Genomic DNA, 26,503 nt, shown 5'->3' with positions numbered 1-26,503 from the left:
TTATGTATTTATAATAATTATATAATATATAATATATATTATATTATAAATACACATATTTATTATATTTATTATATCCTCCCCTCTACTAGCTTTAGGCTTTGCTTTTTATTCTTTTTCTAGTTTTTATAGGCTCAGAGTTAGGATGATTATTTGAGATTTTTCTTGCTTTTTGAGGTAGGCCTGTGTTGTTATTGGCCCTCTTAGGACCTCTTAGGTCCCTCTTAGGACCACTTCTGATGCATCCCAAAGTTTTGTACTGTTATGTTTTCGTTTTCATTTTCATTTGTTAACATGTGTTTTTTAACTAATTCTTTCATGTCCTGGTTTACCCATTCATTGTTCAGTAGCATGTTGTTTAGCCTCCATGTACTTGTGGTCTTCCTGATTTTTTTTCCTCGTGGTTGACTTCTAGTTTCATAGCATTATGGTCAGAAAAGTTGCATGGTATGATTTCAATCTTTTTGTATTTATTGAGGCCTTATTTATGATCTAATATGTGATCTTTCCTGGATATTATTCCAAGCGTGAGGAAATAATGTGTATTCTGCTGTTTTAGGATGGAATGTTTTGAGTATACCTGTTATTTCCATCTGATCCAGAGTGTCCTTCAGATCCATATTTTCTTTGTTGACTTTTTGTTTAGATGATCTTCCCACTGGTGTAAGTGGGATGTTCAAATACACTGCTATTACTGTATTATTATCAATTAGTTCCTTTATTTTTGTTATTGTTTTATACATTTGAATGGTCATGATGTGGTCCTAAATATTTATAATTGTTACATATTCTTGTTGGATTTTCCCCTTTTTTTATGTTATATTGCCCTTCTTCATCTATTGTTATAGTCTTTGTTTTCATGTTTAGTTTGTCCAATAGAAGTATTGCTACCTCGGGTTTCTTTTACTATTCATTTGTTTATGTGTTTCTCCATCCTCTCCCTTTTAATCTGTAGGTGTCTTTATATCTAAAATGTATCTCTTCTAGGCAGCATATATATAGGTCTTTTTTTTTTATCCATTCTGAAACCCTATATGCTTAGATTGGAGTCTTTTTTTTAATATTTTATTTATTTATTTGTCAGAGAGAGAGAGAGAGATAGAGCACAGGCAGAGTGGCAGGCAGAGTCAGAGGGAGAGGCAGGCTCCCTGCAGAGCAAGGAACCCGATGTGGGACTCGATCCCAGGATGCTGGGATCATGACCTGAGCCGAAGGCAGCTGCTTAACCAACTGAGCCACCCAGGTGTCCCAGATTGGAGTCTTTAAAACATTTACATTCAAAGTAATTATTGACAGATATATATTTATTGTCATTTTATTACTTCTTTTGTTGCTTCTATAGATGTTCTCTGATCTTTTTTTTCTTTATCTTTTTTTGTGTTTTGTTGTTTTTATTTAGTTATATTTTTGGATATTTTCTCTTTATTCTTTGCATGTTTATTAGTGATTTTTGATATATGGCTACCATTATTTTATATAGAACCCTTTCAGGAAATTGCTGTCTATATTAAGTTGATGGTCATTCAAGTTTGAATCCATTCTTTACTCCTCTCCTCCATACATTTCAGCTATATGCTATTATATTTCATTTCCTTTGTGTGTGTCAGTTAATTCACTGATTCTTTTTTTACTTTTTTACATTTTTACTGCTTTTTTAAAAAGCATTTTGAAAAAAGCACATTTTACTGCTTTTACTTTTTATTTTTTCTACATTTTTACTGCTTTTGTGTTTCTTGCCTTTATGCTGTCACTTTTGGATTCTCCCTTGCATTCAAAGTGTCCCTTTACTATTTTTTGCAGGGGTACTTTAGTAGTCATGAACTCCTTCAGTTTTTGTTTTTCAGGGAAACTCTATCTCTCCTTCAATGATTTTTTTAAATTAATTTAAATTAATTTCACTTTTCGAATTTTAATTTCAATTTAATTTAATTAACATATACTTTATTATTAGTTTCAGAGGTAGAATTTAGTGATTTATCAGTTGCATAAATGCACAGTGATCATTATTTCAAGTGCCCTCCTTAAGGTCCATCACCGAATTACCCCATCCCTCCAGCCACCACCCTTCCAGCAACCCTCAGTTTGTTTCTTATAGTTAAGAGTCTCTCATGGTTTGCTTCCCTTTCTGTTTTCTTCTATTTTATTTTTGCTTCTTAAATTCCACATATGAGTGAAATCATATGATATTTTTCTTTCTCTGTGTTATTTATTTCATTTAGCGTAATACCCTCTAGTACCCTCTAGTATAGTATCTAGTAGCAAATGGTAAAATTTCATTCTTTTTGATGGCTAAATAATATTCCATTGTATATATACACCACATCTCTTTTATCCATTCATCTGTCAATAGACAATTGGGCTCTTCCAGATGTATCTCTTCCCATATTTTGGCTATTATAGATAATGCTGCTGCAAACATTGGAGTGCATGTTTCCCTTCAAATTAGTATTTTTGCATCCTTTGGGTAAATACTTAGTAGTGCAATTGTTTGATCATAGGGTAGTTGTACTTTTAACTTTTTGAGGAATCTCCATACTGTTTCCCAGAGTGGCTGCACAAGTTTGGATTCCCAGCAACGTGTAAGAAAGTTCCTCTTTCTCCTCATCCTTGCCAACATCTGTTGTTTCCTGAGTTGTTCATTTTGCATTCTGATTGGTGTGAAGTAGTATCTCATTGTGGTTTTGATTTGTATTTCCCTGATGCTGAGTGATGTTGAGTATCTCATGAACAGACATTTCTCCAAGGAAGACATACAAGTCTCCTATTCTGACTGATAGTCTTGCTGGATAAAATATTATTGGTTGCAGGTTTTCCCCATTCATTACTTTGAATATACCATGCCACTTCCTCTGGCTTGCCAGGAGTCTGTGGAAAGATCTCTGGTTTGCTTTATTGGGTTTTCCCTTATAAGTTAGGGACTTCTTTTGCCTTGTTGCTTTTAAGATTTTTATTTATCATTGTATTTTGCCAATTTAATTACAGTATGTCTTGGTGTTGTCCTGCTTTAGTTGATTTTGATGTGACTTCTCTGTGCCTCTTAGATTTAGATGTCTGTTTCCTTCCCCCAGATAAGGGAAGCTTTCAGTTATTTAAATAATTTTTACCCCCGTTTCTCTCTTCTTCTTGTGGGACTCCCATAATATGAATATTATTATATTTGATGGAGTAATTGAGTTCCCAAAGTTTATTCTCCTGTTGCATAATTCTTTCTCTCTTTTGTCCAGCTTCATTACTTCCCATTACTTTGCCTCCTAGGTCTCAAATTCATTTCTCTATTTCCTCTATCCTGTTGCTCATTGCATGAAACATGTTTTGAATATTGTTTGTTACATTCTTCATCTCTGATTGAATTTTAAACTCTTATCTCTGTGGTAAGGGTCTCACAGATGCCTTCTATTATTTTCTCAAGCCCAATGAAACCCTTATAAACATTGCTTTAAATTCTAATTTAATTTAAATGAATTTAAATTAAATTCATCAGGTATGTTACTTATATCTGTTTTGCTTAGATCTCGGGCTGTAGCCCATCTTTTTCTTGAATTTGAGAAAAAAAAATGTCTCTTTCTTCATGTTTTGTCTAAATGTGTCTTCCTTCTACTGTGTCTTGACAAAGCCTGTTATGTCTCCTGCCTCTGAAAGTAATGTCCCTATGAAGAAGATGTTATGTACTGACCAGGACCTGGTGCTTCAGGGAGTATCTCTGCTGTGTGCTGTATGCAATCTGCTGTTGTGTTTTGGCTGTTATTTCCTTCAGGCAAGTTCCTAGAGGTTCTTTTTGCCTGCTGTGGACAGTGTTTAGTTCTGGCCTGAATGTGGTGAGTTTTAATTAGGTGTACTCTAATTTTCTTGTGAAATGAGTCCTGTCACCACCAGAAGAAAGGCCTTGAAAACTCTCTGGTCAGGATACATGGTGTGGGAAGGTGTTTGTGCTGGTCTTCTTGGGGAAGTCCCACACTGGGACTGAGGCAAGCATGACTGAGAAGGGCAGTTCCACAAAAGCACTGGTGGTGGGACTTTGTGTAAGTAAGTTAGACGGACAGTGAGTGCTGATGCTATATTGCTTCCCACAGGTGGCAGCTCTATGTTTATACTGAAGGGTGGGTGAGGAAGATGGTGTCAGTCAGCTCCTTTGTTCCTGGACATGTGTCTTCCTGAACATTGGTTCTCAGGGACAAACTCTGAGAAGACTAAATTATCTCCTCACTCTGTGCCCCAGGCCTTTTTCAGGTAGCTGTTTCCATGGTGTCTTCCTCAGAATTGTTTTCCTGCTTTCTCTCCAGGAACACTGCAGTGACCTCTAGGATCTATCCCAGCCAAATCCACAGACCTTTAAATCTCCAGGCTTTAAGCCTGGGTGATAGTTAGAACTCACAAAACTCAGTCCCTTTCATTTTCCAAGTCAGTAATTTGGGGGAAATATTCTTATGAATTCCCCATGTGCTCCTCTCTCTGTCACCCTTCTTCCTCCCCTCCACAGCCATTGTGGTCCAATTTCCACTTAACCATGTTTCCACACTTCCTACTTTCTTTAAAGTGACCTCTTCTCTCTTTTAGTTGTGATTTCTGTTTTGTCAGGCTTTAGGTTAATGTCGGGGATATTTAGGTTGATTTGATAGTTATCTCATTGTGTTTATGGGACAAAGCAAGCCTAGGATTTTCCTACTCTGCCACCACCTTCCTGCTCTTTAGAGTTCAAAATAGTGAAATGTCTTTTCAAAAATGTTCCCATTTTTAATGGGGTTGTTTGTTTTCATATTGTTGACTCAAGAATTCTTTGTGTATTCCAGAAACAGAGGTGAAAGCTTGGCTACTATCACCAGAACAGGCCCTTATGAGGAAGTGATGTTTGGGCTGATACTTGAATGATACATAGGAATGAGCCCTATTAAGAAAATTTCAGTACATCTTGAGCCACAGGTATAAATATCTTGAAACAGGAATAATCTCAGTGTGTTTGAGAAGTAAGAAGGAGGTAGCATAGCTATAGCATACTGAATAACATGGATGAGAGTAGGAAATGAATTTGGAGAGATAAACAAAAATCAGAGATATTATCTTGAGTCTTAAAATTCATAGTAAAGAGTTTTTATTTCATTGTAATTGTAATGGAAAGCTGTTGTAGGGGTAGCATTGTCTACTTCATATTTTAAAAGATTACATTTGTTTTATGTGGGGTATGTGTTATGGGAGCGACCATTTGTATATCTATTATGTTTGTTCAGGTGACAGAAGACTATTTTATGGATTAGGGTAGTCGCTGTGGAGACAAATAGAAGTGCATGGATGGGGATCTATTTCTCAGGAAGATATCTTCGAACGTGCTGATGGATATGAGATACAGGGGGAAAGAATAAAAAAACAACTCCTGATTTTTGACTTTAACAACTTGTTACACTACTGAGATAGGAGGAGTAGATTTGAGAGAGAAGTCAAATACATATATTTTTATATGTTGAGTTTGAGATGAAAATTAAACAACCTTTAGTATCAAGTAGGCAATTGAATAAAGGAGTCCAAAACTCAGTGGAGAGGTTGGAGGATGGTTTAGGTAAAAAGAATAACATGATCAAAACACAAAGTTGTGAAAGTGTGGGATATGCTCAGAGGTAAATAATTAATTAGGTTTGGTCAGTGTATTTTTTGAAGAAGTAGGAAGAGTAGAAATAAGGCTAAAAGATAAGCCAGGGTTGAGTTGGAAAGGGCTTGGATGCTTGAATTGTTTGAACTTTATTTTATAGGTATAAGGGAGCCATTAAAAGCTTGAACAGAAGAATGACTTGAACAGAAAGACATTTGGAAAATATTGATATCACATAGCAAAAATAATCTTCAAAAAGAGTAACAAAGTTGGAGAACTTACACTTACCAATTTCTAAACTTACTATAAAACAACAGTAATCTTAGAAACATATACATAGAAATCAATTGAAACACTTTTTCTTTGAATCTCACTTCTTTTTTTTTATTATTATTTCTTTTCAGTGTACCAGAATTCATTGTTTATGTACCACACCCCGTGCTCCATGCAACACATGCCTTCCACAATATCCACCAGCAGGCTCACCCAACCTCCCATCCCCTGCCCCTTCAAAACCCTGATTGTTTTTCAGAGTCCATAGTCTCTCATGGTTCGTCTCCCTCTCCAGTTTCCCCCAACTCCCTTCTCTCCATCTCCCTATGTCCTCCGTGTTATTTCTTATGCTCCACAAATAAGTGAGACCATATGATAACTGACTCTGTCTGCATAACTTATTTCACTCAGCATAATCTCTTCCAGTCCCATCCATCTTGATACAAAAGTTGGGTATTCATCCTTTCTGATGGAGGCATAATACTCTATAGTGTATATGGACCACATCTCCCTTACCCATTCATCTGTTGAAGGGCATCTTGGTTCTTTCCACAGTTTGGCAACCATGGCCATTGCTGCTATAAACATTGGGGTACAGAAAAAGTATTTCAATGATTTCTATGTATATACTTCTAAGAGCTGCAGGGCCAATGGCTACTTAAATTCTCAGAGTGTATATTATTGTGCCCCTGTTATCTTATGTTAGTCTCTTACATTGAAATATAAACTCCACAAGTTTTAGGTTCATTATCCTATTCTTTTTGTTTATCATAGAGAAGAAACTCAATATAATTTGGCCAAATCCTGGCCCAGTAGGAGTATATCTTTACTTCAGACATGTAATTCTCATGTCTCAGACTCAGACATATAATTAATTTAAATATATATGGATATAATATCTTGAATGTTTTTTTACACTATTATTGGATATAGGGGGATGCTTTTTATAAAAACTACTTTAAAATTTAGAATTCTTACAGAACTATGGGGGTTTAAGCTTAGACTTAACCAAGAATGTGATATAGCTTGATATATTTTAAGCCATTATTGGTATGATTTGGTACTCTCTACATTATGAATTTTTAGAAAAAAATTCTAATACATGAATGTATGTATAGTAAGCATGTTGAAAGAAATTGTAATAATCCTTACTAACTAGGAAAAGCTATATTGATGTACTTAGTAATTTTGAAAAAAGAATATGAACTATATAATTTTATCAATAATTTATTAGCAAACATAATCAAGCCTTTTCATCTGTAGCTTACCTATTTCTGAAGAAGAGTTTTCTCAGATACTATGGGTTGATACATTATAAGCACATTATAAAAGTTAGGCTATCTTATTATTTTCTCTAAAAATTAAGTATTTTGATTAAGTTGAACTTAGAGAAACTCCATTTTTCTCCAAGAGAAGTAATAAAATGAAATAGGGCATGCTTTTTATTGGTTTCCTCAAAAGTTATTAATTTACAATTTGTGAATAGCCCTTCTAAATTACAGCTCATATAACAAAGACACCGTATTTTGAGATCAATGACTTGACAAGAGAATGAATTATTTAAAAATGCAACCCCCTCCACAAAACTACAGGAATCAAGACTTGTGGTAATGGCATAAAAATACACAGATTAATGGAATAGAATTCAGGCTACAGAAATAAACCCTTATATTTATCATCAATTAATTTTTAACAAGGGTGCCAAGATAAATTTATGGGGAAATAATAGTCTTGTTAACAAATGGTGCTGATACATAGTAGATATCAACATGCAAAACAATGGAATTGGACCCCTTACCTCTTACCATACAAAAAAACTAACTCAAAATAGATCAAACACCTAAACATAAAAGATGAAGCTACAAAAGTTTTTAAAGAAAATATAAAAAATTGTGTCTTTGAGTTAGAAAATTGTTCTTAGATACAATACTAAAAGCACAAGTGAATAAATAATAAATAAATTGGACTTCCTCAAAATTAAAAACTTTTGTGTTTCACCGTATACCATAAAGAAAGTGAAAAGTGGCAGCTCTTTCTGGGTCGAGTGGAGCAGCAATGGTTCCTTCTGCATAAGGGAGCCATAACAGAACTGGCTAGTTTTGGCAGTTCAGCAAAAGCAGCTCCTTGTGTTGAGGATCAGTGCATTAGTGGCTTCTACTTTGGGAGAACACAGAGGTGGTGGCTCCTAGTGGGGGAATGGGACATAAATGGCTCCTTCTTGGGGGGTTGGAGCTGTTGGTGTCTCCTTCTGGGGGAACAGTGCCTGTGGCCTTTGGGTGGGGAATTAAAGCAGTTTCTTCCTGGTGGGATATACGGAGCACTACAAATCCTTCTGGGGTGGCACAGAGAAAAGCAATGGTTTCTTCTCCTGGAAAATGCAACACTGATGGTTCTTTCCACAGAGGCAATGAGCAGAAGACAGCAGTTTTTGTTGTGAGTGTGGGGCATGGAATGGTAGCAGCTTCTTGTTGGGAGGATGCTGTGTTGGTATCTTCCTCTAAGGCAGTATAGCAGCAGCAGCTCCTTCCCTGAGGAAACACAGCAGCAATGACTCCTTGTGAAGCTGGAGGCAAATAACCTATGACTCATTGGGTAGAGGGAAGACTGACAGTGGCTCCTTAGTAGCTCCTTCTTGGAGGGCAAGATAAGCTTTGAGGGGGCAGATATTGTGTTGGGGCAAAGTAGTTAGGATTCTTGCTTATGGAAGTGGCAGAAGGGCATGGCCCGCAGGCAACACAGTCACTGCTGCTAGTGCCAAGAAAGACTCTCTGGTGGTGGTGGTGAGGTATGCTGTGGTTCACCTTCCTTTCTTTTTCCCCATGTGTGTCCTTCCTTGGTACTAGCTGCACCAGACAGGTATGATATAGGTAAGATACTTCTTACAATTTTTTGCCATGTTCAGGTTTTTGCCCTGCTGGATTGGTACAATTTCTTCATTATATTCTAAAGCTCTCAGAGCTATTTTTGTGGGTATATAGTTGTTTATTCCTTATTTTCCTTATTTTTGTTGTTATTGTGGGAAGAAGTGAGCTTTAAAACCTCCTTAGTCTACCAATTTGCTGACATCTATCCTGTATAATTGAATTTGTATAAAATACTAAAAATGGGCAAATCCACAGAGACATAAAGTAGGTTAGTGGTTGTCTGGGTCTTGGGTGAGTGGGTGATTAGAGAATAATGGCTAAAAAGTGAAGATAATTTTTTTAATGGTAAGAATCTTTCAAAAACTGATTGTGGTGATATTATAAAATCCTATGAATATACTAAAGATTATAGAATTGTACACTTTAAATGAACGAGTTATAGATATGCAAATTATATCTCAATGAAACTGTTATAAAAATTAATATGACATCAGTTAGAAGATGGATTGGAGAGGAGAAAACTTGGAGGCAGATAAACATGTTAGGGGGTTTTGTAATAGTCCATTTGAGAAAATAATGGTATATACTATGACAGTAATATTGGGAAATGGAAGGAGGATAACATGGCAATACAATGTATTGTAGAGTTATAATCAATAGAACTATTGGTTGCATGTGGAGTGTGTAAAGGTGGGAAGACAATGAAGACTAAAGTTTTGAATCTGGGTAAGTAAGAGGGTTTTGTTCTTATTCCTAGATACTGGAAGCATAGATTAAGTAAACACGTTAGTTTTTCAAAGGAAGGGGGTGAATTCAGGACAATTTTAGTTTTTTATGTATTGTTAGGACCATCTTTAAACAATGTCCAGTATCTAATTTAAAAATTTCAGATTAATGTCAAGAGAGGTTTGGCTAAGTATTTATGAGTAACCAGTAAATAGATGATAATTGACACCAGAAGTTAGCTAAAAGCTTCCATAGAGAAAATATTGAGAAAGGAAGAAGGGGACTAGAGACAGAGCCTTGTGGGAAACAGCTGAATATAAGAAGCAGCAGTAGTTAACAGGTTAACTAAGGAGAACAAAGCAGAGACAAAAAAGGAAGGAGTATATTATAAACAGAACAGTATCAGAACTGCTTTACCAGAGGATTGGACATAAGCTTTTTTTTTTTTTTAAGATTTTATTTAGTTATTTGACAGAGAGAGATCACAAGTAAGCAGAGAGGCAGGCAGAGAGAGAGGAAGGGAAGCAGACTCCCTGCTGAGCAGAGAGCCCAATGCGGGACTCAATCCCAGGACCCTGAGATCCTGACCTGAGCTGAAGGCAGCGGCTTAACCCACTGAGCCACCCAGGCACCCAGACATGAGCTTTTAAAGATAAGGATAGTAAGAGAGAGACTAAGGGTGTCTCAGGAGGGAGAAAAACAAAGTCACAAAAATAAAATGGAAACTGGTACAGAAATAATAGAAAAAAAAAAAAGATCTTAATAGTCCTGAGACTCACCCACCACAGCTTCTTGGGGAACCTGAGAGTTGGAGGGAAAAAAAATGATGTGGCCCAACTGGCAATCCTTATTACCCTTCCTAGGTGAGGTTCTCACTTACCAATGGAACATCCCAGAAAGATCTGGCCCAGGGCCCAATGATTCTGCTTGTGTTTCCTGGATCTATTATTCTGCAGTGGATCCCATCAAGGTAAAGACAATATTGGTTTCCTGGAGGTGAGTTTCATAAATGGGTAGAGCCCAGCTCTGAAATAATGGAATCCAGAGTTTGAGGAAAATTCCTCAAATATGAGGCTTATTTTAATAGATAGAAGGAGAGATGAAGAGAATAGGTAGCACCACATATTTGTCCTAAGGTTTTTTTTTTCCTTTGTTTCTTTTTCTTTTCTTTTTTTTTTTTTTTTTTGGATCATAAAGTCTATATGCCTAGGATCTAGGATTGTTGTCAAGGGATTCAAATTTTAGCCCCAAATTAGGTTCACTGTTGCCTTTGGGGTGACTTTAGATGAGTCATTATCTTCCTGTTTCCTCATCTGGAAAATGAGTTTGTCTATCTAGCCAACCGTTCATAGTCAGCTGAGAGCAATCACTTATTGAGAGACATTTTAAGTATTTGGTGCTTTGGGTGATTAAAAATGTAAGGATATAGATAGCTCAATAGATAGATAGATATAGATCTACTATCTATCGATCTATCTATTAAGGATATCTATCTATAGATATCTATCTATAGATATCTAAGATATCCTTAGATATCTAAGGATATATATCGATCTACAGATATATATCTGTAGATCAATAGATAGATATATCTATATATAGATAGATAAAGATAGATAAAGATCTATCTATAAAGATATAGATATCTATATCTATAGATAGTAGATCTTTATCTAGATAGATAGATAGATAGATAGATAGGTAGATAGCAGCTCCTTAAAAGCCATATGAAAGAAAATGCTATGGGGGTCCATGAGAGAGTGATTACTTCTGCTTGGAGGAGGAGATAATGAAAGGGAACCTGGAGAAGGCACCACAATGGAAAGTGTATATAATTTAAACCTTGAAATCTAAATAGAAGTATTCATAATTTAAGGTGTATGGCAGAGAAGAGGGCATTACAGGAAAAAAAAAAAGATTGAAAAAGAAAGCATAAGGATATATTCCTTATGGACATTGGGGAGGGTATGTGATTTGGTGAGTGCTGTGAAGTGTGTAAACCTGGTGATTCACAGACCTGTACCCCTGGGGATAAAAATATATGTTTATAAAAAATAAAAAAAAAAAATGAAGGAAAAAAAAAAAACTATAAAATAATAAACTCATGTTCTTTTTTAAAAAAAAAAAAAAAAAAAAAAAAAGAAAGCATAAGGAAAAATACTGGATAGTAAAAGTGCCTTGTGGGTTTGGTGATCAATGGATAGACCAGCCTAGCTAAAGTATTGTCCCAAGATGATTCTGAGAATGAATTAAGGTACATATCAGGGGTGCTTATAAATGTAAGACATTATGATAAAGTGCTGAACACAGTAGAACTGGACGTCAGTCTTGCACCCTGTAGAGCACTGCTACCCAGGAACCCCAGGAACAAATCCGTTTTTTTTTTGTTTTGTTTTGTTTTGTTTTGTTTTTTGTTGTTGTTGTTGTTGTTTTTTACTGTCACTTCCTTTTTTCCCTTCTCAGGACATGTATAGTGGCCTGATTGGACCCTTGACCATCTGCCAAAAGGGCACCCTGGAACCTTATGGAGGCCGGAATGACATGGACAGAGAATTTGCCTTGTTATTCTTGATCTTTGATGAGAACCAGTCTTGGTATCTGGAGGAGAATATAGCAGCCCATGGGCCCCAGGAGCCAGGCCATGTGAACCTACAAGATGAGACTTTTCTGGAGAGCAATAAAATGCATGGTCTGTAGAAAAGAACCTATCCCTCTTCCAAAGAACTCCTGACTAGTTGCATGCAGGTATAAGATAGGCCCATCACTACCTAAGGGAGCATAACTCTTGAAAGGATGGGGAGGATTATAGGAAGGTGTTAAGTGGACAGATTAGAAGAACTGTCTCCTACTATTGTGCATTTATATACACAAAGTGGATAAGCAGTCCACACTAGATCAGGTGCCCATAAAGCAAGAGCCTGAGAGACACCATAAAGTTGTAGTGGCACCAGCATATTTTAACACACTAGAAAAAGAAGATGGAAATTTATGACCCTCAATATACGTGGTGAAGTGGCTGCATTAGGGCCCCTTTGCTTCAAAATCATGGGTTTAGTTTCTCAATATTATCTTATTTCTTTGCCGCTCTGGATCTGGGATCTACTTTGTCAATAGATTCCAATATACATGGATGAAAGACAGTTTGTCTTTTAGTCTACTTTCAAAACAAAGTTTCAATGTACAGATCGAAGAATTGGAGAAGAGAGCCTTAGAGTATAGAGTGCTGGATTCATACTGCATACAATGAAGAGCTTTTCGATGTTTGGGTGAATTTTGGAAGGAAATTGTACATCCAAGCCTTCCTTTGTTTCAGAGATCTGTGTATCATTTCACAAACAAGAGAAAATCTCAGAGTGAACATTTAAATACATTGAAATGTATGAAGTAATTTCTCACCATCCTTTCTAGTGCAGCATTTCTTTGACCTGACTTGAGGATAAGGTGCAGCTTTGATAGTGAATCCAATAGAACTCAAAATCAGTATCTCATTGTCACATGGATTTTAGCTATTTACCCTTGATAGAGATATAAGTGATTCACATTAGAATAGAGGAGTCACAAAATGAACAAGGTGAACTTTTTAGCTTTTGTCAAATCAGAAAAAAATAATTTACCCAGGAGAAAAGGGGAATTATAACTTGTTAGTGTCCATTTGTTTGATTAATCCCCATTTCTATCTATTTACATTTTCATTCATTTAAACTCTTCAGGTATCAGTCCATCTGCTTATTTATCAGGTACTTGTTGAGCTCTTTATGAATGCTGGTACTAGAGATAAGAAGATAATTTGGGGGTCTGAGGGAAAATAAATAATATATTCTTCCCTTCTCTTCCACATTCCTGAAGCAGTTAAAATTGAAAAAAAAAAAAAAAGAAGATAGGGATTCTTAAGATCAAGTGTGAGTCTATTAAAAAGGCTAATTGGAAAACTAAATTTATTTCTGAAACTAAATGACTTGTTAATACCACCTCTTCAGTTGATAAATCTCCAACCCTGGCATTGACATAAATAAACAACAATACCTTTCCCTTTGCAGGGGCAGGATTTTCTCTATAATGGAATAGTAAATTCATTTGCATTCTTTTCTGAGGTCAGACTGATTCAAGAGACAGAAGATTCAAGAGACAGAAGATTCAGAGGGGGTGGAGTTGATCATTTTAATTTCTTTTTTCACATTCACAATTAGTTGGGGTAAAAACAGAGACAGACTATAAATTCTCCTTCCATTATTTCCCCTCTTATAATGTACAGTAAAAATTACTTCCCCTCCATGAGAACACAAGGGGTACAGAAATGTGTCCTGGACATAGTCCTGACAATGGGAGTCAACATGGCTATGGGTAATTTGTTGTCTTTAGAGCATAGTATATAGCCTGGGAAGAAACAGATAATGAGGCCCATGCATTAATATCATTATTAAATCTAAGAACATGACAAAGTCTTGTTATTTAGCATATATTATAGGTTCAGGTGTCTCCTGGGTGCTCTGAAGAATGCAAGGAAACTATATTAGTATAGTACATATATTCATTTCCTGCTTACAAGGAGCCTATTTTCTAGTTGGGGATATAAGCTTCCACAAATTAAAAGATGGAGTTTCTGGTGAGTTCCAAATAGTGGTACAAACAATATTGTAGGGGTTCAGAGGTAGAAGGAGGTGAAACGAATGAGAAGTGCTAGAAGAAGTAGATCAAGAAAGTGTTCTTGGATAAGGTGAAATTCTGACTGGGATTTGAAAAGATGGATGAAAGAAGGCAGTATTTCTAGGGGTAAAGATCAGAAACATGAGCAAGGACACAAAGAACATGCATATGGGAATATATGGGGGTTAGTGAATAAAACACCCTAATTGGAATAAATGTTTTAGATCAGAGATGAGCAGGGGGAGGTGGTTTAGGCTGATATTTTGAAGGACCTTGTTGGCTGAACTAAGGAGCTGTGGTATTCATCTTTTAGGCAGGAGAGAGCTATTATAGTATTTTAAGCAGTAGAATAACATGGTCAGATTAGTCATTTAGAAAGATCACTCCAATAAGACCAATGTGTAAAATGAACTGAAAGGAAACAAATAGAATAGAGATTACAGAAGTTAAGAAGCTATTGCCGTGGGTGTTATGCACAAATAATGAATCATGGAACACTATATCAAAAACTAATGATGTGCTATATTAAAAAGAAGCTATTGCTATCATCAGTCATGATAGGGATTTGCCCTAAGGCAGTGGCAATGGGAAATGAAAATGAGAGAAATGAGACTTTCTTTTTTACAGCCATTAATGGAAAGCTCTACAGCAACCTCAGGGGTCTTACCATGTACCAAGGAGAACGAGTGGCCTGGTACATGCTGGCCATGGGCCAAGATATTGACCTACACACAGTCCACTTCCATGCAGAGAGCTTCTTATATCGGGTGAGTGAGAAAAACACTGAGTACCTCAAGAATGATTAGAGGAATGCTTTGTTAGTCATTGAGGAAGAAGGGAATAACTTGTTAAGGAGCAAGATATTAGTTGAAAGAGGAGAGGTCTTGTACATGGAGAATTGAGCTGGGAATTCTAGTTTGGCTGTATATTCCAGGATCAGTCACTTCCCTCTAGTCCTTAGCTTTCCCTTTTAGTATAGAAGAAATGAGTAGCTTGTTTATGGTATAAATAGGTTGTAGAAATCAATGTAATTGGATATCAGACAAGGGCTAGAGAGATAGTGAACAGTGGTCCTACGAGCAAGAAATTTCAGAGTGATATCTCAAAATCTATGAAAGTTCTTAATCCATTTTTAAAAGAACTTCAATTCAGGAACTACATGAAACAACATGCAAGTTTTGAAAGAAAAGGAGATTTTGCCCTAAGGAAAGGGGGCAGTGTTGAAGACACTGGTATAGAATTAAAGATAAAGAAGTGTGATGAAGGTGATAGCATAGAGAGGAAATTAAATTGAGTTCAGTTTCTGAAGGAAATATGTGGTTCCTTCCTGGGAGTCAATGCTTAAGCCAAATTCCCCAGTCTGCTGAAAAGTATGGAGATACAGTTTAGCCCACAGAGGAAGCTGGAATTTTTTTTTACTTTGTGACACTTTAAGAAAAAGGAAGAGAGGGCCTTCTCTGTTGATTCAATTTGTGTGGGTGGGCTTATTGGGAAGATGGATAAGTTGGACTCTTTAAGCTGCGCTCTGATCTATGAATTTTGGAGCCCCATGTCCCTGATTGGGACATCCAAGCTTTTTAGCTCCCATAAGCTCTGAGATTCTATCTTTACCCTTCATTTCCTCTTACCCACCTCCAATCTTTATTGTAGAATGGAGAGAGCTACCGGGCAGATGTGGTGGATCTGTTCCCAGGAACCTTTGAGGTTGTGGAGATGGTAGCCAGCAACCCCGGGACATGGCTGATGCACTGTCATGTTTCTGATCATGTCCATGCTGGTATGGAGACCCTCTTTACTGTCTTGTCCCAAAGAGGTAAGCTCTAACTTCCCAAGATTGGAAGTCTTGGGAAGACTAGAAATCCCTTGCACCTGTCTTTCTGATCCTGGAAGAACCAGGACTTAAGACAAAACGTGCCCCTCTCAAGTGTTCTCTCAACTAATATTGCTCATTCTCCATTGTCCCCTTGTTCCTGCATCCTCCTGATTACTTTGACACCTATTGATTTCACATTGGTTGACCCAGCCTGAAACTTGTTATGCTCAAAGCATTGATGCTTACCATAGATATGTTTCCTTTGAAATACATTTCATTTGAATATAAATTTATTATTTTAAGGGTCATTAGAGGTGCTATTTCAAGAAATCTTGCAACTAAGTCCTTAAAGAAGAAGAAATAATTCTAATAGTCACCTCTTAATTGATTTGTGGGGCTTGTGAAAAATTTCTTTCTGTCTTGGAACAATTTGGTCTAAAGCTAGATGGAGATATTGGCCATCGATTACAGTTTACCCCAAAAGAGATGCTACCAAGAATGAAAAAAAAAAAAAGGTTTTGTCTTATATTTTTATATGGAGAGTGAATTGCTGGGGTAATTTCTTTACCAAACAATTGTTGTTCATCACCAAGAATATAGAAGTTTAGGCTGCCATGGACTTTGTGTCTTTGAGTCATTAACTGCTTAAGAGCCTCTTGACCTGAGTCTATGATTTCCATCCATTGGCTCTCTGTCAGTGGAAACAGAAAGTTTGAACATGTCTTTGTGCATTCAAACAAGCTTAGGAAACCAGGGTAGAGAACACAACTCTGCTATTTACCCCCAGGGAAAGAGAAATTGTCCATTATGATAGCCTGTATCTTGGACAAGTTTTATTCTCTAGTAAACCATAGTGTTAAAATGTGGCTTCAACTCTAGTACTACTACTTCTACTCCTACTCTAGTACTATTCTTTACTACCGAGATAGGTCCACAGAATTCTTTGTTGTATTTTATCAGTCCTTAGAACCAAAGTCAAGTGATGAATTTATGTTTCATCAAGATGTTATAGGCTCAGGGCACCTGAATGGCTCAGTCAGTTAAGTGTTTCCTTTGGCTCACGTGTGATCCCAAGGACCCAGGATCAAGCCCCATATGGGGTTCCCTGCTCATCATGGAGTTTGCTTTTCCTTCTCCCTCTTTCTCTTTCCCCTCACTCATCATTTCTCTCTCTCAAATTAATAAATGAAATCCTTCTAAAAAGGTGCTATAGATTGAAGACAACAGGTTTTATCTGTCTATGGTGAGTTATCCAAAATCTGGACCATTTAATAGACAACAGACTATCACAATACATATCGCCAATGACTAAGGTTAGTTCATATTCTCTGACAATAAGCCAGCCCATAAAGCTCACCTATTTGCTTATTTGTTTGTTTATACCTCACGATAGTCTAATTCAATATTGCTCCAACTGCATATGTGATAACTGGCCAGCTATAGTTGAAGACAGATAGGGAAGAAAGGACTAATTGTTGAAACAATGTTCCTAATGAGGAAACAGGGGATGAACACTGGAGCTAGAATGAAAAATTAGACTGGAGTAAGTTTTTGTTTGTTTACTAAAAGGAGAGGGGGAAAAAAAAAACAAAAGAAAATGACCAATGTCTTGTGAGAAAGAATACTTACGTTTTATGATCTCTGCTTCATTTGTGAGAAAGGAGAAAGAGTCATCTGCTGAGTGTGAAATGTGGTTGGTAAGATAAGGAACTTCAAGAGAGTGGACTAAGGTTTTAAATAACCATTCTGAGAGAAGGGAAAACAAAGTTAACTCTGAATGATGGAAAATAAATTGGTTATTGGCAGGCATCACTGAGGGTCTAAAGTTGGACACAAAGAATACTGGTGTTTACAATTACCTGATTTTACTCCACCAGTATTCAGCAAAGTCAGACAAAATACAGGGAAAACATAGTTACTGTGTTTTTTGGTAGATAATTATAGTACTTCTGGTTAATTAGTAGTTGAAGTGATAGACCATAAAGTATAGATAGACCAGGAAAGGGAGGGGAGAAAGGATGAAGCTAATAGTTTTGGGGGGGAAATGGAAGAATCTAGGAGCTAGAGATCTTTATGAAGTAAGGATACCAGGCTAAATGGAAAAAGTAGCATTCAAATGCTGAAAGAACAGGAGGATGTTATTAGATTTTATATTTCTGAGATGAAGCAGTTCCAAATAACAAGTCCCATGTGACCATGGAAGGTGTTAATAGATAAGAGTAGATGTAAAATTTGGAGTTAAAAGTCCAGAAACTGTGAAAAACTTGAGTGGTGAATGGTGGGAACTGAGGAAGAGGAAGACTGAGCCAGGTACCAAATTTATTCCATGAATGAAAATAACTACCAAGTAACAGTGACAAAAAATGATTGTGAGTTTTCTAGACAAATAATATAAGCTTTAAACAAGATTATATATATATATATATATATATATATATATATATATATATACCACAAAAAAAGGAGGGACAATTATCTCAAAGCAGTATTGAGAGGATATAAAGGAAACATAGTTCTCAGAGAAGATCTCAGCCTCATTAAAGCCAGAAGAGGAAGCAGTGTCCCGAGAAGAGTTTGGATATGTTGGAATGTGCTTTTGACTAAGAGCAGAAATTTCCTGAAAGGAGAGTTTGAAAGGGTGACAAAATAAGAATGTGGATGGGAAGTACCAATAAATATGTACATAATAGCAGAGGAGTAACTTTCCTTTTGGACTCCTAAGCCCATGTTTTTGCTTATATTTTTGTCACTACTCAAAATCAAATCCATATACCAATACTGACTTTGACCATAAGGTAGTTAATTCCAGGTGCCTTCATTTTGCTCAGAATACCACAGAGAAATTCCTCTAACCAATGCCAATGCCCACAGCAAACCTGTGGATTAGTAAGAATAATAAAACTAACTAATTTCTTTTTGTTTTCCAGAACACATAAGCACTATTACCACCATTACCAAAGAGACTGGAAACGGTAAGAATAACAAATAAACCGGATAGTTACATGTAGTACGTACTTGGTGTAGTGCCCCTGGAAGATGAGATTCACTGACCAAAAGGTGGACTACAATACTAGCGAGAAGCATTATGAGATTTATATAACATTTCAAAAGCCAGGAACCTAAGGTTCAACTTCTTTAAGCAGATTTATTATCTCTGGCCCCCACTCCCAACTTCCTAAGTTGAGGAAAACAGCCTCATCTCCAGTTGAAGGTTATCTTAGCTTCCCACCTAATGTGTGAGGGGAAAAAAAATTCAGGGTTTCTCTGGGTTGGACATGAAGAAGCTATGACAGACTTAAGGTACTCATATAAACAGTACGAAACTAGTACAAATACCATCATACAGTCTGCTACAGTCTGCCTCAGCCATTTTTATTTTTGTATCTATGGAATACCAAATTGTTGACTCTCCGGAACCAGCCATTTCTGCCCCCCCCCCAAAAAAAAAGTGGAAGTTCTTGTCCTACCTAAACTAGGTCCAGATAGTTCTTTCACTCTCTCCCACACCATTTGAACCTGGACTTTTTTCAGTCCAGACTCAGAAAGTTATGAGCGCTAGTAAGAATGTTAGAGATCATCAGTTTAGTTTGGCGATTTTTTTCAATTATGTTTGGAAAAGTCCTAATAATCTCCCTAAGTAACTTATAAACTGTCAACCAGGGAACTATGGTATGTCCTAGCGTGATTGGGGTAAGGTAAAATGAGGCTGAGAGAATGGAATGTCATATATATATATATATATATATATATATATATATATATATTTTGTGTGTGTGTGTGTGTGTGTATTTGTATATGTACATATATATTTGTGTGTATATACATTATTTTATGTGTATATTTGGATATACATAATTCATACTTCTATGTACATATATATTTATAAGTCCTTCTTAGAAAGGTTCCACAATTGGAAAAAAAAACTCAAAAACTGTAATTGTGTACCAATAATTGTGTACATAAGAAACTGAGATGGAAGGTAATTTGTCCAAGGTCACAAGAGGAGTTAAGTGGTAAAATATAAACTCAGAACTAGGATGTTTTCCAGTTTTCATTTGAACTCATTATATTTCATCTTCTCTCCATTCTTTAAGAATGTTCATTCATCTGTTTATATATTTATCAATAAATCTAGTAAGACATATTCACTGCTCTCCAGGAGATTTGTGTCTAGATATGAAATGAGACACAAAAACAATAATTGCACTGTTAGTATACATTGTTAAAAAAGGAGGGGGGCAAAAATAACAACTATTCTTTATTGTGCATTTGCTATCTTCCAGGTTCAATGCTAAATATCTTATAAATATTAATTTACTTTAATCTCAAAAGAAACCTCTGAGCTAAGAAGTATGGTTCTTTTTTAAAACTTTTTATTTATTTGACAGACAGAGATCACAAGTAGGCAGAGAGGCAGGCAGAGAGAGAGAGAGAGAGAGAGAGGAGGGGGAAGCAGACTCCCCACTGAGCAGAGAACCTGAATAGGGACTCGATCCCAGGACCCTGGGATCATGACCTGAGTCAAAGGCAGAGGATTTAACCCACTGAGCCACCAGGTGCCCTGCTAAGTATGGTTCTTATCACCATTTTATAAAGCAGAAGACTGAAGTCCAGAAGTGAGGAAGATTAATTCACTTGGCCCAGGCAAGTAAATCACGGGCATACAAACAGGAAGGATACTTTGGGAACACAAGAAAGGACCATTAACTGTCCAGCTAAATTGAAGATGGCTTTTCAGAGACCTGTAATATTTAAGAGGGGTATAGAAAGATGAAGAGGGAGAAGGGGTGTTAAGAAAGTCTTGGGAGCCTGAAAGAGTGTCACTTACTCTGGGAAACAAAGAATGAGTTATTGTAGCTAAGAGTAGAAGGTAAAACTTTAAAAAAGAGGCAAGTTAGAGCTTGACTGTGAGAGTTGGAATGCCTGGCTTAATTCTGAATTTTATTCTGTGGGTTAATTAGAGATCAGCAAAAGTCTGTATACCAAGAACTAAGACAATCAGATTATTTCACCTGGAAAGATCAATGTGACATCAGTATTATCATGGCTCAAAAAGGTGAGAGACCAGACAGCACAGTGGCAAGTAGCTGTCATGGTCCAATAGTCAAACTGAGCATTGATAAGCTAGATGATTGAGTCATACTGCCTCCCTGAAGATTCTACTCATTGCCCCCATTTCTATCCTCTGGAAACATGCAAACCAAATCCAATTACCTCCATTATTATTATTTTTACATCACAAGCCTTTATATATTTGGAGAAATATATCAAGGCCCTTTCTACTCCAAGTTTTAGATCTTTCTATGGAGGGTTTGGGATCTCAGTGATTCCTAAGGGCTTTCTCAGCTGTGACATCATGTCACACAAATTCTTTGTGGCCTATAAATCTGTCTTCATCAGCTGGTCTTTTAGGGATAGTAGCAGTTCTTCTGTCCAGTTTTGTTGGAGTTATTTCTTCTTTCCCAGGCATTGACTGCAAATGGTGCCCCATTGGAATACTCTCCAACTCAGGGTTCCTATTTTTCTCTTATTCCATTTCAGAAAAAATCCTCAGAGACATTGGAGAAGGAAATGTGAGGATGCTGGGCATGAAGATCCCTGTAAAGAATATTGAGATACTGGCTTCTGTTTTAATTGGTATGAATGTCATTCTCCTGCTCATTGCTCTGGCTCTTAGTGGTGTGGTCTGGTACCAGTATCGTCAAAGAAAGCTACGACGCAACAGAAGGTCCATCCTGGATGACAGCTTCAAGCTTCTGTCCCTCAAGCAGTAACACTGAATCCTGCAATGATACATCCTGAATGCAGTCCCAGAAGGCCATGTTCTAGTAACTGACCCTACTGTCAAAGGGACATGGGAGGTAGAGGAGCAGAGGATGGAATCAAAATCATCTGGCATTTCTTCACTTATTTATTTACATGGAAGTTATGTACTTTCTCTTTATTTTTTTTTCTCCACATGGGCAGCTGGGGCAATGAATTTCCCTTGTATCTTATATCACAAATTTCAACAGCTGGTATATATCAACCACTGACACTTGGAAGATCTGGAAATTCCCAATAACTGATTATTCTTACAAAGTAGATACCAAGGGTAAAACTCATTGATTAAGTTTATGTTACTTTTCATGGTCTAGGCAAGTTCACTCTGATCCAAGGCTAAGTAAGCTGCAAAGATAATCCACTTCTAAACTAAGGACTAAGAAAATAGGCATACTGAAAAATGGGTGGGGTGGTATTTGAAGATAAAAATTTTATTTTGATTTTCCTTAAGAATAAAAACTATTTTGGGTAGATAGAATATTGTTGCTATTAGTACCTGCAACCCCTGGTGCCAGAAGTTCCTCAGGAAGTCCTCCAAGTTTCTGGCACAGTTACAATAAAGGCGATGTTGGGTGTCCTTTCCCTATTTTAGGCAACAAATCCTGTACATCCAAGTACTTGATGGAAGGCTATAAGAGTGAACACGGTGATTTTAATGATCCCTGTGGCCTCTGGGTGTTTGTGACTGTGATGGAAACAGAACTCACTGGGAGAGTATAATATGGGTTTGATTACCCTGTTTGTGGAGTTTGCATGTTTGTGTTTTGGAAATGAAAAAGCTGTCTTAATCAGAGTGGTTGGTACCATCTTTTAACCCATAAGTACCAAAATACTTTTTAATTCTAAAAATATTATCCAGAGGGAAATAGGGGGCTTAAACCTGTCCACTGGGCAGGGAGAGGTGATCACAGATCTCATTGACTCCTTTGGGCATATATATTTTTTTTAATTTTTTATTTTTTATACTATGCAGCCATCAAAAGAAATGAAATCTTGCCATTTGCAACAACATGGATGGAACTAGAGCGTATCATTGACTCCTTTGAAATTGGGGGTATAAGAGGTCTATTTGTAATTTGGGGAGCTTTTTAATAGGAGAGGATCCTTCTCTCTGGTACCTTTGAGCAATATTCCTTTGTCACCTATAAGTTCAAGCCTCTCTGAAACCTTGGTCAGATACCACAGACAGACAAGATATAAAGCATGGATGAGATAAGATGACCCGGCCTCACTATAATATCCTTAATACCATTTTACATGACAAGTGGAGAACAGAAGACATAGAGGCAGAATGAAGATAATAACTGAAATAGGCAGTGCTTTACACTTTACAAATCACCTAATACCTGATTGTATTTGACTTGTTTTAGTTCTATCAAGGTGATATATGTTTTATATATGAATAAAGAAAAGATCAGATGGAGTAATTTTACCCAAGGTCATTTAGCTAGAAATTGAGCAAAGATTCATGTCTTAATTTGTTTGACTCCAAATACCTGGTTTCATTCGGTATATAATAGAAACTTTGATTGACTGCAACTTTTCCTGTCTTCTCAGGCAACCCATCTGCCTAGTTAGGTACCCTTTGCAGATCAAATGTAGAAACCCACAAGACTGGTACTCAGTTGCCATATAACATGGAAGGTTGAAGAATAAAACACTGTCTAAAACCTATTATTCATTTTGGCTTACAGTAGTCAATGGCTTTCCGGAGACCTTCACGGGAAACAACAGACACATAACAGGGGAAGGAAGTGATGTAAAGTTTAAGTTGTTAGTTATAAAATCAAATGGTAGAGTATTTAAGCCATTGCTTAATCAATATATTTAACAACAAAAATTTTTGCCCTATTGTTCACGTGGAAGATATGGAAAACCCAGTGCATACTGGGGACTCTATAGTTAATAACTATGATTTGCATGCAACTGGGTGTTCGTTAGCTTGGTCATCGTCATGAATATGAGACAAGGAGAAGTATGTGGAATTGGGGAACATTTCTTCTGGATGTGAAACTGTGCTTCAGATCAGGAAATGTAAACCTAAGCCCAAAAGGGATGTATTTTTATGGTGGGTTTTCTCCCAGTGGGGATGTAGATGTTTTTGACAACTAAGTGACACTTCTGTTCACTCAGTTGATCAAGCCAGAAATCCCGGAAGTTAACATATTGGTGATTCTTGTCTGTTTTGTCTCCTAAATTACTATAAATGATTCATTTGTTTCTATTTTTTCTACTACCACACCAGTATAAAAAAATCTTTTTTTAAAGATTTTGTTTATTTATTTATCAGAGAGAGAGAGAGAAAGAGAGCACAAGCAGGCAGAGAGATGGGCAGAGGCAGAGAGAGAAGCAGGTTTCCCATTGAGCAAGGAGCCTGATGCGGGACTCGATTCCATGACCCTGGGATCATGACCTGAGCCAAAGGCAGTGGCTTAACCAACTGAGACACCCAGGCACCCCCCCTAAAAAAAATCTTTTACCTGGACTGTACTGGTAGCCTCCTGATCACTCTCCTTGCATTGAACCTAGCCCCTTACATTTGGTTCTTCATGAAGAAAAGTGATGTTTTAAAAACATAAGTTAAGGGGGCGCCTGGGTGTCTCAGTGGATTATAGCCTCTGCCTTTGGCTCAGGTCATGATCTCAGGGTCCTGGGATCGAGCCCTATGTCGGGCTTTCTGCTCAGCAGGGAGCCTGCTTCCCTTCCTGTCTCTCTGCCTGCCTCTCTGCAGACTTGTGATTTCTCTCTGTCAAATGAATAAATAAAAAAAAATCTTAAAAAAAAAAAAAAACATAAGTTAAGGATGAGGGGCAAGATGGTGGAGAAGTAGGAGACCCTATTTCAACCAGTCTCCTCTAGCAGAACACCAATGAAATCAGCCTGAGATGTAGGATTATACACTGCTGGATCTCTACGGGGGCAGAAGACACCAGTGGAGAGGTAAAGCAGAATGGGAATGCTTGGAATGATATCAGATGATAAGCAGAAGGGGGAAGGAGCCACCAGAAGCGACACATTGGAAAGTAATACACCAATACATAAGTGCCCTGTGATTGGGCACCAGCATTAACTTGGAGTCTGGTTAAAAGCATTCAAAAAGAGCAAAAAACTTAAGGGGCAGCTGGTAGAATTGGCTGGTAATGGGCACAGGCCTAAGCCCACATTCCCAGGACTGCCACTGCCAGTGACCACCCATGCAGGAGAAAGTACAGTGGAGCCTCCAGTTCCTGGTCCCTGAGCACCTGGCTGTGCACTCACTGCTTGCACCACCACTAGGCTGGACAAGCTCCCACCTGCATGTGAGGGAGTCTGGTGGGTGCTCTCTAGGATCATAGCCTTTTGCGCTATGAGTGCATTATGTGGCCAGGATCTGACCACACTCCCCACCTATGCCTAAGAGAGCTTGGTGTGGATGCTATCTGGCAGTCTCTAGGATTGGCTGAGGGTCTGGATGCTCCCAGACCACACCTGAAGGAACTCAGCGCAATCTCTGGTCAGAATCCTGTGGCAGCAGCCACACCACTGAGTGCACCAGATGGGTTATCCTGGTCCCCAGACAGCAGTCCCAACAAAGGCAGCCACCTGTAGCGGGATCCCTGGACCAATATCTCTCCCAGCTTTAGTAGCAAGGGGGTGTAGAGACAAGCAGATGCTTCAGGTGACCCCTGAGACAGTGGCTGGGCATGTGCACCAATCTGTGGGAGGTTGTATAGTTCATCAGAGTTTGCAAAGGGGGAATCTATGTGTTCTGGACCACCCAGAAGGGAGCAGACTGAGGTTTCTCTCTGAAGTGAAGGTCTGGATGCAGTTTGCTTTCCATTAAACCTCGAAAAGCCACAAAAAGCCACCAAAACCCCCCCCCCACACACAAAAAAAACAAACAACAACAACAACAACAACAAAACTACAGAGAACAAAGGCCTGAAGAACTGGTTTCCACAGAACCCAATCCCTTGATAGGAGCAGGACAACTCAACCCAAGCAAGACTAACTGGAAAACAATGTGACAGGCCCCTCCCCTGAAGGCAGCCAAAAGAATGAGGACAACCACCACAGGGTCCCCCTAAAACTGTAAAACTCCAACATCAGGAGAAAACAATATATTAAGCTCCCAGTATTGCCCTAAAACCTGTATATTTCATAGTTACAATTTTTATTTCTAATTCATTCTCATGATTCTTATTCTTTTAATTTCTTTAATCTACCTACTAGAGGTTTAATACAGCATACTCCATAATAACCTTTTAACTTGAACTTTTTTCATACATATAATTGCTTTTCTTTTTCTTTCCTTTTTTTCCTTTTTTCTTTTAAAAAAAATACATATAGATATAAGTTTCATGGTAATCCTTTTTCCCTATTAAATACTACCCCTGTATACAAACCAGTTTTAATCTCCCTTTATCTCTGAAAAGTTGAGTCTGTTAACAAAGATAACAATATACACCCAGGAAGAACCAAAATGAACTTCCTTACCCACATCGAGGATTTATAAACACTTTCCCATCTTTTTCTTCTGTCAGTGTTTCTACGTATTTGTTCTTGTTCTGGTATACATAAATCTTATTCTTGGGGTTCATTCTGACTGGGTTTTATTTTTCTTGTCATTTACTTTGGTTGATCTTCTTGCTTGTCTGTTTTTGTTTATATACCACATAAATCTTAATTCTGGGGCTCATTCTACCTGGTTTTCCCTCTCTCTCTCTCTCTCTCTTTTCTTTCTCATTCTCTCTCTTTTTCTTTTTTTTCTTTCTTTTTGGTGGGGACTTCCAATTGTTCCAA

At 37.4% G+C, this 26,503-nt stretch overlaps 1 protein-coding gene across 1 annotated transcript in view; it reads left to right on the top strand.

Annotated features, from left to right (window-relative positions):
* Positions 1–23,395, top strand: part of HEPH (hephaestin) — a 145,870-nt gene extending 122,475 nt beyond the window's left edge. Inside the window, 6 exon segments of the mRNA XM_045081218.1 lie at positions 10,305–10,411; positions 11,905–12,130; positions 14,713–14,852; positions 15,736–15,898; positions 18,826–18,870; positions 21,440–23,395. Of these exon segments, the coding sequence (XP_044937153.1) occupies positions 10,305–10,411; positions 11,905–12,130; positions 14,713–14,852; positions 15,736–15,898; positions 18,826–18,870; positions 21,440–21,672 (914 nt within the window). The 3' untranslated portion in view covers positions 21,673–23,395.
* Positions 23,396–26,503: the final 3,108 nt, after the last annotated feature.

The sequence above is a fragment of the Mustela putorius genome, unplaced genomic scaffold (assembly GCF_011764305.1).
Source record: "Mustela putorius furo isolate JIRA1106 unplaced genomic scaffold, ASM1176430v1.1 tig00000549_pilon_pilon_pilon, whole genome shotgun sequence".
In the NCBI taxonomy this organism is placed as follows: Eukaryota; Metazoa; Chordata; class Mammalia; order Carnivora; family Mustelidae; genus Mustela; species Mustela putorius.
Note: the sequence above shows the minus strand (reverse complement) of the source record. Positions and strands in the feature narration are given on the sequence as shown.